General features: G+C 40.5%; 1 protein-coding gene across 1 annotated transcript in view; it reads left to right on the forward strand.

The window, feature by feature from the left end:
- Nucleotides 1-12,541, forward strand: part of LOC143349963 (protein Wnt-7b) — a 92,001-nt gene that overhangs the window by 39,660 nt on the left and 39,800 nt on the right. Inside the window, exon 2 of the mRNA XM_076781650.1 lies at nt 11,246-11,466. Within this exon, the coding sequence (XP_076637765.1) occupies nt 11,246-11,466 (221 nt within the window). The remainder of the gene's footprint in view (nt 1-11,245; nt 11,467-12,541) is intronic.

The following is a 12,541-nucleotide window of genomic DNA, read 5'->3' on the forward strand; positions in this document are numbered from 1 at the left end:
TTCGTACCAAATTTTAGATTTCTCGCGAGTCCTTCGGTTCGATAATTGTTGGTAACTCGATGTTCTTATTCTTAGTTGATGCACCGTTACGCGACCCTTTAATTAAACGTTTCATTAAACGGCGGAAAAATGATCGAAACAACGACCGAGAGCGATACGAGTGCCATTACATATCTGACCCGTTGGTAAGATTATATCGAGGCACTGAATCATTGGCATGGGTGTATCGAATGCTATAATTAACAGAGTCGCTACTGGTCTCTCCATCTTTCTCCAGCGTAAATACACCTTGCTGTGTCTTCGAATTACGAGGGCAAGCCAAGGGACAAATCGTTATCTAACTTTGCCAAGGCAATGAAATTTAAAGTGCTGCTAGCTCGATACGTTATCTAACATTACACGGTGTCATTATTATACAATTTCGCGTTTAAATCGACGTTCATAAATATTCGCCAGGCGTATTATTTACGAATAAGCGTCACGGAAATATTATAATTTCCTGGAAATGTTAGATAAGAGTAATCGATAATAAGAGACTGTGACTGTAATGGTAATTAATATGTACTCGATCATCGAATGCTTTCCGGTAATTATAAACGATATCCTTTATTTTCTTAAAAACTGTAAAACCAGAGGTATTTTGTTTTCTAATATTAAACGACTCGTACGGTGCTTGTTCTAGAAAAGGATGCAATTTTCCATAATTGATTTCAATAATGGATTAACCGTACTATCGATGCAACGTGTGCATACTTCGCCGAGGTATAGCTTCGCAGAAACGATTCGTCAAAGAATGGAAACTAAGAGGAGAAAAAGGGAGACGCGATCCTTGCATTCTTGGATGCAACGAGATTCAATCTCTCGTTCTTGCACATGTTACCATGCAAATACTTTCTCGCAAGATTGTACAGTTACCAAGCAACATTGTGTACTTGGATCCATAGCAGAATTCCCGCAGTGTCACCCGGCACTGACTATCGAGATATCATCGAAAGAAAGTCGCCGAGAGAACACACCTGATTCCACGTTTACTGCCTCGGCGTTTCTTGCGATGTTACTTGCAATCGACGCAGATTCGAACAAACCTCTCTGAAAATGGAGTGTCTACCCGTGGAATACGCTTATGAAAATCAATTGTTGTCAGAAAAAATATTTCTATATAGAAATGATTCTATAAAACTCAAAGGTGCAATCTTTTAGTAGTTGTCAGAGATATTAAATTTATTAAATTCTAGGACATTGTACGGATCGGTAAAATATTTCTTTTGATTTTGTTTACTTGCACAAGAATCATAAGTGTCACGAATCATTTTGTATCTTTGTTGTCACAGACACAGAACAGCGAATACATTCGGGATTATCTTCGGTAATAATCGTCACGGCCAATCATCCAATAAGGAAGACATGTAAATAGTAATAGACCACGATGTAACGGTGGTAGTATAGTGAACGCTAACCCTAATAATTCTGACGCAAACGGTTAACCTTTGGTAAGCAGGATATGCATGTGAATAGGTGGTTAACGATGATAATCTGCCTGATTTTATAGTAATAGTCCATGACGCGAAGGTGACTGCTCCTCCGCCGTACCATTAATAATCGAGACTTCCGGGTACGAGGCCTAGTGCTTGTTTGGTAAATGATTAAGACGTTTCACGGAAAATCAATATTGCAATCAGTCCTATAAAGGCTTTGTAGAAATTACAGGATATTCTATGCATTTTATTTAGTTTTCTTATTTTATTTAATTCACGAACCATTATATTTACCCTCTTTTGAATTTACATCTAAATGTGGTAAAATTACGTAAAAAAACAACTGATATTCAAATAAATCTTAATAGCAGTAAAAAAAATGTTTTTCTAAATGTCCTCTAAATAGAAAAATGCTAGTTAGCGACCAACGATTTTAAATTACTAATTGTGACAATTTGTGTATCTCGTTGGCTCGTGATCGCGATAATAACAACAAAATGCAGTTCGTGGTCAAGTTTAAACTGGGAAACTTTACCCTTCGTGCCTCGAAGGTACGGGTACAGAGTTTACGATAAACGGTACCACAGTGCTGGACGACGATTTCTTCTCTTTGCCAAGGTACATCGTTATTAGAGTTAAACCCCCATTAAGCGCTTACTTTGGCTGTGATTCGTTGTAATTTGCGATCATAAAGCCCCCATCGGGCGATCTTAATACGATATATATTTAAATTAGCTTTCCTTATTTGAAGGAATTCAATAGCTTGCGTTAAGTAAAGCGGGTTAAGTGCGTAAATAGGATAAGTAAGGAGGTACAGAAAGACAGACTGGTGTGAACAGAAGAGCCCAGGGGTGGCCCCCAGGGGTTGGTACCGTGCACCGTACATGCTTATTATAATTATTGTCGATTATATGGATCATTGTGATCTCGTAAGCACACGGTTTCCCGTCAGAGAATTTTCTAAAGCGTTTCTGCTTTCTTTGAACAGCTCGTCGCGTTGGTCTCTTAACCCTAGAAAGACTAAAAAAGGGTCAGAAAATCTTAAAGTTTGTAAACGTATTTTGAACATAAAATATGGAAAACTTAAGTGGTCTCTCTAGGGTTAATAATAATTGCTTCATTATAACTCGAATGTTTATACATATGGATTTGTGTAGAAAAAACGGTAACGAAAAGAAGTTCTAGCATGTTGACCGCCATTGAATTTATTACTTTCAATCGAAGATCGTAATTACATTTGGAGACTACGTACACGTTTCCTTTTTCTTTTTGTTCCTCGTTTCATTTTGATCTATGGACACGCGTCTCCGAACAGTCGCTAACTGGTACTCGTTAGAGAAATGTAATGATCTACGGGGAGTCGTTCTTCGGATGAAATTATACAGTAGTCCCTGCTCAATGAGTTGCTCTTCGTCATCAAGTTTTTGTCGGACATAGTGGAACTCGGATATCGATTCCAACGACACGGTCGAAGGAGTTGTCGATCGATCAATAATTAAAAGATAGAGATCGAGAAATTCTTATTGAAATCAATCGACAGCATTTACGAATTTATTAATGTAATAAATACGCTCGTTTCTATACAATTTAATAAAGTAAATAATAGAGACTAAAATTTTATAAATCAAGTTGAAATATTTAAATTTTATATTCTCGTTTCTCTTTTTCGACACGTGATAAAAGGGGGAGTCAGGAATTCCATGGATGTTCAGCAGCGAGCCAAAATTACATTTAATAGGATCAGAATCAGACATGGAAGATTACAAGTCCGCTTTTTTTAAATCTTCCGTACGGTTGATCCGTGTTACTCATATTAAACGCTTAAACGGGTGTCAGGAAATTGTAATGGCCTTCAAATAAAACTTTTTCGGATGAAGTCACAGCGAGCCTCGTCATTGAAAAGCGAATTCGTTTCGGTTGACATAAATCCCTAAAGTGATACGCGGATACTGCCACGATGCGTCCCGTTAATGCTCTCTATAGTAACTGATGCGTTATGCAGCAGTCACGCAGCGTTTTAGGAACTTCCAAAGACTTATCTATAGCGACTTGGAATATCAAAAATATCGATTGTGAAGATACAATATATATAAAAATACTGAGAAACAAAAGACGCTCGATACTACGTTTCTGACTATTGGATGTGTTAATTAAAATAGAACGTTTTCCTGTTTTTAAAACGGAAATATGAAAGTTTAAATATATTCAGAGGAACGATAGTTCAATTTTACGATTCTACAAAAATCGATTCGACAGTCATACTAATTTTTTATACTAGAATGTATCGAAAATCATCGAAATGTCTCAAAATGAGGAATGCTCGTTTAAAAGAACTGAAATTATTGTTAGATAGTTATCTACCTATAAATTCTAATCATCGATGGCAACCAATTACAGTTTAAAAATAAAAACACGCGAGCAGTCGCTTGGACGAATCTCGTGGTAAGAAATCCTCCCAAGAAGTGTTCCGTAACCAATTTACAAAAACAAAATCCGATCAGCGTCGCGCGGAACTGTGTCACGAGCAATTACGTTCTTCCTACTAGCGAAGAACCCGTAGTCTACCCGGATCAAGAACCTCAAGTCTCTTGTCAGTAAAGATTAAAGCCCTTGGGGCTTACCAAAGCACGGGGAAGCGGAAGTAGCCGAGCGTGACCATAGGAGACGAAGAGGGTCGAGGAGGCGTTCGCGAAACAGCACCTGAACGGAAACCAGAAATTCTCGAAACGACATTATGCCCGCCGATAATAAACATTATTGCGGGACCACCTGTGTTCAGTCGATCCATATAAAATATCCGTGGAAGCGGTTCTGCTGTGAGCGCCGCTGTCGGCGACCGGAACGTGGAAAATCGAATAATGATCTATCGCGAGCGCGAAGGTGCGTCGAATCGCGCCGGACTTTCGAGAATAAGATACGATACCGCGAAAGGTATTTTAACAGTAGCCTGTAAAGAGGATATTATGCAAAGCAGCGCGCGGCAACCCGATAATTTCCCGTGATTTACCAATTTTTCCTACCACTCTGTTGCTTCGAGTTACGATCAAAGTATCTCTTATTGCGATTCCGGGAAAGAAAGATTGATTATCTTGGGCGTAGCAGTCGATTCGATGCCTTTATATCGTTTATAACTCTAAATGCAAATATTCTCTCACCAACCTTCGTAATTGCGAAATACACGTCGAAGCACGATTTACAAATTTTGGTCGGTTGTCGACAGTTGAGAATTTTTCTGTCTACGATTAAAATTATGTCGTCGTAACCATTTCTTCAGCATCGTTTACCGTGATATAACACTAGAACTGCCGACAGTTACGGCGTGTTTATTTGTACCAAAGAAATTGGAACGATAGACACTCGAAGAAATTTATAACGCGATGAAAATAAATGATTATTCCCTCTCTTCTAGAAAGCTGCGGTATATTTTCAAGAATCCAGTCGAGTAAATTTTTTCGAATTTTTATTTCGACCAGTGTTAATAATTTTGTCGTGCGATTGACAGTCGCGACTATAAAGATCTATATCCACTCTGCTATTGCAAGCAAGATCGTTAACTTTCTTAAAAATAGACGGATTCGGAGAACTTTCACGTTACGCGTTTGAAGTATTAATGGTAAAAAAAAGACGCTTGGTAGAGATTAGGGGTTGTTGAGAATCGTCGCGACAGCGGCTTAAAAAGACGGTGGCCTACGGTGGTGAAGCGGCCTGTTGCAAATAGCGCACCATTAACCTCTGTATGAGGAGGGCGTAATGTTATACATTACGCGCTAATGGCTACGTATGTATTGCTGCCGAGCACATGCACGAGAGGCCCGTTGTTCTCGGTTACCTGTTCGGCATACTAAGAGCGGAACAGCGGCACAAGATTCTCTAAAAGAGAACTCGACCAGCGTCGCGAGATGCAAAATCTGTGTCACAAGTCGCGGTATCTGTACGCGTAGAATCCTGTTTCCTCGGCAAACTCGCCAAGGGACGCGATAAAATCCTAGCATGCAAAGTTCTTTAACCCCTCGACGCTCAGATATTTTTCAAATCTACCACCCAAATCATTTATTTAATAAATTCGTGCCCTGTGAACACGTTCTTTGCATTTCTGGCGTACAAGTGTGTTACGTATTTTTATTTAAGTACTTACGTGACGCGTTGAAATGTAAAAACGATAATAAGAAGAAAATAACGATAATCGCGAGATGGAACAGTACTTGGAAGCGAAACAGAAATAGAGAAAACGCCAAATAACGAATTACATGTCTCGTGTAATCTAGTCGCTTTCTAATGCTATACCACGATGTATAAAGTATTATAAATTTGTTATAAAACGTTTGTTGTAATAAACTGAGTATCGTTTAACGTCGAAAGATACTCATTATAGGAACATGCGAGGTAAAAGTATAAACATGCATTTCGTATTTAGGTAGGAAGAAAGTTAATCGTTATATCTCTTTTCCATATTTAATGACTATGTGCACTACGCTGCACTGTGTTTCTATCTAATTTTTAGAATTCACGAAATTCTTTTGGTGTAAAAAAGGAGAGCAAGGAGAAACTGGTTCTTTACAAAGTGTAGAATATATAATTCTGCTATTTTATCAATTTTTAAATATCAGAGTTCAGATTAATATTTCAACGATCGATTTATTTCCGGCGAAGCAATTGTGCGCCTGATCGATATCGCTTCGTTCGCTTGTTTTGCCTTCGAGAGATACTTTATAAAATTCTAATTGAAAAGTGTATCAACATGATGTACAATTTCCTCGCGCAGAAATTTACTGGTGTTAAAACGATTCCAAGATAGCTTCCAGGTTGCACCGAGTAATTGCGTTAGAGCAGACTGTAATTACTCGGTGCGCAAGTAAGACAAATGAATAATTAGTATCAGCACGACTCGCTCGTTCGAGACGTGCCCTAAGGGCGTCGTAACATTAAGCGTCTCTAATTAGGGATAACGAATGACGTAATGGACGTGAAATTAACTATACGGGACAAATGCTATCAACTTTTCACGCTGTTATACTCGCGTACGCTTCGATTTAATAATTTTCCAACGGACTACTTACAGCTATACCTTAGTCGTCGAAAACCATCGAGTTCCATTCATCTTGGTTATTTTATTTACGCAAATAATAGCAAACGACTGAGAAGAAATTCATTAAAATAAAACATTTTTCTGTTTTTAAAATAGTTTTACAATTTTACAAAAATTGAAGTTACAGGTGTGCTAATATTTTGTACAAATAATAGCAAACGACTGAGAAGAGATCAATTCTGTATACAAAAATTAATCGAAAACGTAGAATAAAATTTTTGTTACAAATTACCCTCGAATAATTTTTAACGTTAGAGCTAGAAATATATCACAAACGAAACAAGCACTTAGCCTGCCAGAGGAGACTACAAATTAAATTCACCCCAATCGAGCATTAAAACCAAATCGCCTAGTCCATCCATCATCCTGGACGATCAGGATCCATAGATCGGTCAAATTGAAACACGGCTGGCGGCGATGGTTCGTCCGATCCAGAAAAACAGTCCTACAGTCTGATATCAATTTGGACGCGATAAATCAGAAAAAAATAATTTGCTTCAAAAAAGATCGTGTACAAATCGCAAGTATATTTAAAAATCCAATACGCTTTTGTTTAATAATGGGTCCAATCTACCCTCGAAGGAAACTACGAGTGTTTAAACTAATAATTTCCTTTTCATTAGGTATCAAGTTTCGAAAATATCGCATTCACGCTCTTATCGAACAGATTGTAAATAATCGACGAACCTGGTTATCGTCGCGTTGCTCGCTCGGGGGTGGTTCGTGGAGCAAATATGGAAACCCGGAGGTTCGGGGGAGGCCAGGAACGGGGAAGAAACCGCAGAACAACGAGGATGGAACGCACAGGGGGTACGGGGAAGGCCTGGATTTCTGAGAAGCATGAAATTGCGACGATTACGCGTCGCGTCCCCGGGGCAGAAGAGTTATTTGCATTGGAATGCATCGCGCGGGCTCGGTGGCCGAAACTCACCACGTGGGACGATCTACAAGGTGTCCTGATGAACGTGAGAAGCTGCCAGGACGGCGGCCGCGTGCCGTGCGAAAACGAGCCGAGTGAAATCGCCCGGAGGGTCCGTCCCTCTCGTATAAACGAGGAAGACGTTGACGCGATGGGCGGCAATGAACGAAGGGACCGTTTCGTGATTTTCGTTCCGCGAACGGGAAGACATAATCGCGCGTCCAGGTGAAGACGTCCCGGCGTCGTGTGTTTCCGCAAACGCGTCTCGACGTCGTGCATCGTTCGACTCGCGCTCTTTAATTAAGCCTCCGCGGCGTTGCAACGGTTAATAATGCCGCTCCTTCCGAACAGAAACGCCAATAAGCGTGCATCGCGTGAGAATAAATTGAAAAAATTAACCGACGTCGAGGGAAACCGGGGATGGTAAATGTTCTGGGAAGTTTGAAACCGTTTGAGTGGATTCGAAGGATGGCAAAAGCAGGGGGACGGGGTTATCGATGAATAAAATTTCCTCGACTTAACACTGAAACTACCAAAGCAGCCGAAATGATCCATTGCAAAAAATTTACTCGATTGAATTTTTGACAATTTACCGTAATTTTCTATAAGAGTGTTATAGATTTCTTGACGTATCTATCGTTTTAATTTCTTTGGTACAAATAAATACACTGTAATTGTCAGTAGTTCTAGTGTTAATCACGAAAGTCTCATGGTAAAGAAATATTCTATGACTAAAATGAAAATTTGTGAATTTTATCGTTCACGCGTGCCCCTTTGAATAGCGAAATTTTTTGGTGCAACGGTAAATAAGATACTCGAGTGATCTCATTCGATGGAGACCTGTATATCTAGTATTTTAATTGCTCTCGGTTCGGAAGATCTCGACAACCACTCCCAGCCGTCGCAGCAAGGAACTTTAAAGCCTGCAATTTCGTTTTGTGTTCTTTTACGTGTCGTTCGTCGTTAAATAAATTCGGAACATCGCTGACGGGTGGATCTCACGAGCGAAAAGCGAACAAAATAAGTGGGAGTTGTTCGCGTGTATCCGCACGGTTTCTGGAAACGCTGTTACCGCTACGAGGAGGTTGACTTATGGGATGTAAATTACGCAATGGACCAGTAGGAGGTTGAGAGTATCACGTTTCAGGTTGTCGGCAGGTAATCGTTTTTAGTATGCCGTGATCGCGTCCCGCAGGTTGCTCGTGAAGATGTCGAAATAAGGATCGGGATGACGGATGGGCATGAAACTTTTAATACGAAACGCGCGTCCGATCGTGGATTATATAATACAAAGCGATACAAGTCGGTTCGACGATCGGTTAAATTAGATTAGATTGAGTTCACCGTAAGCGGATCATCGTGCACCCTAAAACTGTGACAGTCACTGCTGCGAGCTTTCACGGAAATAATCTCGAAATTAATCCTCTTACTAAACTTACGTAACGTTTCGTCAAAATTTGTACAGGCCTGTTTGTCGAAATATAGATAAATTGCTAGTTATAGAAACATGTCTCTATTAAACCCATTTTTTCAGAAACCAATGGAGATATCAACTTCGTTTCTTTAAATTTTTATTCGATTAAACAAGTTTTAATTTGGACCACATTCCTTGTATCATTGCTTAGTTCTATCGAGACCAATCGAAATACATTTATATTGGTTAAAATGTTACCTCCGCTTCTCAAAAATTATAAGTGATTAATATTATCTGTAATCAACTGTGTAATGATTTAAAAAAGTGCAACAAGATTAAAGCGTACAAGCTTTTCGAGTCAAATACGCTTCGAGATTCAGATTTCGATTTATACGAGACTCGTATGTTCATGTTGCGAATATTTACCTTAATTCAGGGCCATTACTTGTCTGCCATACCCGTGGCAAGTAAACGAGCAAGACAGGTTTTATTTATCAGCGTATAATATTGAAAGCCGTGCATCAATAAGAAAATTCGTGGAACGATATATTAATCGTTGCGTAGCAATTAAAGACGTTCAAGCATCGGAACTTAATAGGAAGGTAATATTTTCTAAACCCCTCAAATTATTCACGAAAATTTGTTTTTAGTGTTAAAATTCAATAGGGATATCTAGATTTATTTTCTTCGACATCTAATCTCGAGATTTTTTATCTCTCGTCAACAGCTCCGTCTTTAACAAAATCTTCCAAACAACTGTGTATCTCTTTCTACAGTTCACCCATCAATATAAAAAAAGGTACATCGATAAAAACGATCAGAGGTAGAATCAAGAAAGGTTCTCTTCACGAGCAGCAATATTTCCTGCGCCAAAACGGGTGTTAAAAAGGTGATACTTCTGCAACCTTTCGCGAACCGCTGTACATCATCGGTCGCGAAAGCGTAAAGTGCCAACGTAACGTCCAACAGTCGCATCAAAAACCGGCGTGCTTTCACATTTTTCAAGAAGTCTTTTTCCACGGCAGCTCGATGAATCATGTCCGGACAGTAATTGTCGAAGTATCCCTGATGGAGGATCAGCGAGTTTCCGCGGCTCGTTGCAGCGAAGAGGCACAGAGAGAAAGAGACTCGACCAGGTCGTGGGATAAAAAGATCGAAGCGTCGTTAATTTCTTGCCGCGGACAACGTCGCGTACACGGCGAAGTATAACGTACCACCGGAATCGAATTAATACGACGACAACGAAACGAAGGAACTTAAAATGCTAATGAGGATCGACCGCGCCGCTGACTCCCCTCGTCGACACGCTCGTTCCGTACTTTCACACGTTCGAATTTATCGAGATTTAATTCGTCGTACGATCAGGTAGGCCCACTACCGGTCGTCGTTTCTGGATCTCTCAATGTTACCGGACGCTAAACGGTACCTTGTTCCCGTGGATCTTCTCGAAACCGCCATCGTGGACGATAATTTATACGAAATTGATTTAACGTTCGGGGGAAGCTCATAGAACGAGATATATCGAGTATTTTTTACCGTACGGCGATACATCGATTATCGCGTTCGACGTTTCGTATAGAGGCGCGTTGAAATTGAGAAAAATTATACCTGATGCTTGTAACCTTTCCACGAAGGTATAATATTCGAAACACGCGTCGAATATTGCGTAATCGCGCTTCCAGAAGGTTTCCAAAAATGTTGAGAAATTATTTTTTCTACGTGAAAATTTGTGATAAAATATTTATTATAAAACACGGCCTGATAAAAAGTTGATATCAGTTTTGTTGTGATAATCAATATTGGCTCATACCATAAGACTACCTCTGCCCATTTGTCAACGACTCAAACATTGTTCTTTTTTCAGTGAAAATAGTAACTCAAGCTAATAGAGCTAATAGAAGATCTCTTTCTGCATGAGATACAAACTTGAGATTAATTATGCTCACCTCTAAGGGCATTACTAACGTATAGAGTGTCTAAAATTGAGTGTCTGAAACGTTCAAAAACATCCCACGTCCTGTCATTTAGTCCGGAACTGTATATTGCTGCAGCGTAAAACAAATACTGAAACTTGTACTGTGCGTCCGCGAGAAGTTGCCAAGTGAGGGGGAGTGTACTTCGACTTGCTCCGCCTATTTAACCTAGAGTGGGGCACCAATAGGACCCGCATTCCTTTCGCTAGTCAACTTCTCGCGGATGCACGGTAGTGTATCGCCACTGTGTCCACCGGAGGATCGTACTCCGGAGGATGGCGTTCACCGACGGGGCGCATTGTTCTTCCCTGCGCGAAAGGAGGCCCAAAAAATTCGTTTGACAATAAAGACGCACACGGTAAATCGGCTTGGTTGCAGGGTGGTCGGAGCGGTGGTGGTCGGGGCGGCTGTCTGCGGGCGTATTCCCGGTCTGGCGAAGAGTCAACGGGAGCAGTGCAGAAAAGCGCCGCACGCGATGCCTGCGGTGGGCGAGGGCGCGGAGCTCGGACTTCGCGAGTGCCGACATCAGTTCAGACATCACCGGTGGAACTGTTCCCACGTGGCCAACGATCAGGTCTTCGGCCACGTGGTCGTAGTAGGTAAGGATTGTCCTGTCACCGCGGCAAGACCGCTATTTATTATGCTCCCGGGCCGTTTTAACAGTGCCACGCCGTACGGAGAAGCGCTCTCAGCGTTCTGTAAAAGGCCAGTCGGCGTGTACGCGGTAATGGATTCAAAAGACTTCGGTATTTCGTGCTCGCGAGCGCAGATGCAGCCGATGCCTCCCGGGGGCCGTGCTACGCGACGTGTAAATGTGGGCTACGCGGCGCAGGATGCTGTATAAATTAGTGTTACGGATGTGCTCGGTTCGAATCGAATATACCGAGAAATAACCGAACAAGGGGGCAAAAATTATGCGAAAGACCGTCGTACTCGACCGTGCATTGATTTTATATTTCAAGTACAGTGAACGGAATATCTACGCGAGCTTTTAAAATTATACATGTTTGCAACGGTGCCACAGAGACAACAGTCTGGTGGGGGTTCGAAAAACTTAACAGGCGTATTATTATTGATCGATGACACGAGTATGATTCCAAAATTTCGAGGTTCGAAACTTAATAAATGAGAAAGGAGCAACGACCTCCAATAATGTCTGCACTATATTTGATGTAATTTATTTCGTTAGTTTTTGAAAAAGTTTGAAAATAGAAATAGTTACATATTGTTTTCAACGACTCTACAAGGAAACACTTTTAAGTCAAAAGAATTACTAATTGTAGACATAGTAAATAGACACTCCATTCTTAATGAAACAATTCTGATTCATTAAAACTCCTTTTTCCATTCATTTGCGTTCATATGTATAAATTTCGAAACAGTTTGGACGAAACGCGATTAAACGGAGCTTAAACGTTCGATTTAATGCTGCTAACTAAACACCTTTGCACTTGATAAACTACAACCACGACTGAAACTATTTACATAGCGTATATATGTGTTTGCAGACATGTTATAAAATTAAATAAGATAAATGGCTGTTGAGTCAGATCCGTATTTTATTAGACAGCTGTGCCTGTATCGTATTAATGGTCTTTTCATTATGGATTTCCAAGCTTTATCGAGGACCTACTAATTTACATTCTATCGTGGGACCCTTTCTAGCCACTGGCC

Source organism: Colletes latitarsis, chromosome 14, assembly GCF_051014445.1.
Source record: "Colletes latitarsis isolate SP2378_abdomen chromosome 14, iyColLati1, whole genome shotgun sequence".
NCBI lineage: Eukaryota > Metazoa > Arthropoda > Insecta > Hymenoptera > Colletidae > Colletes > Colletes latitarsis.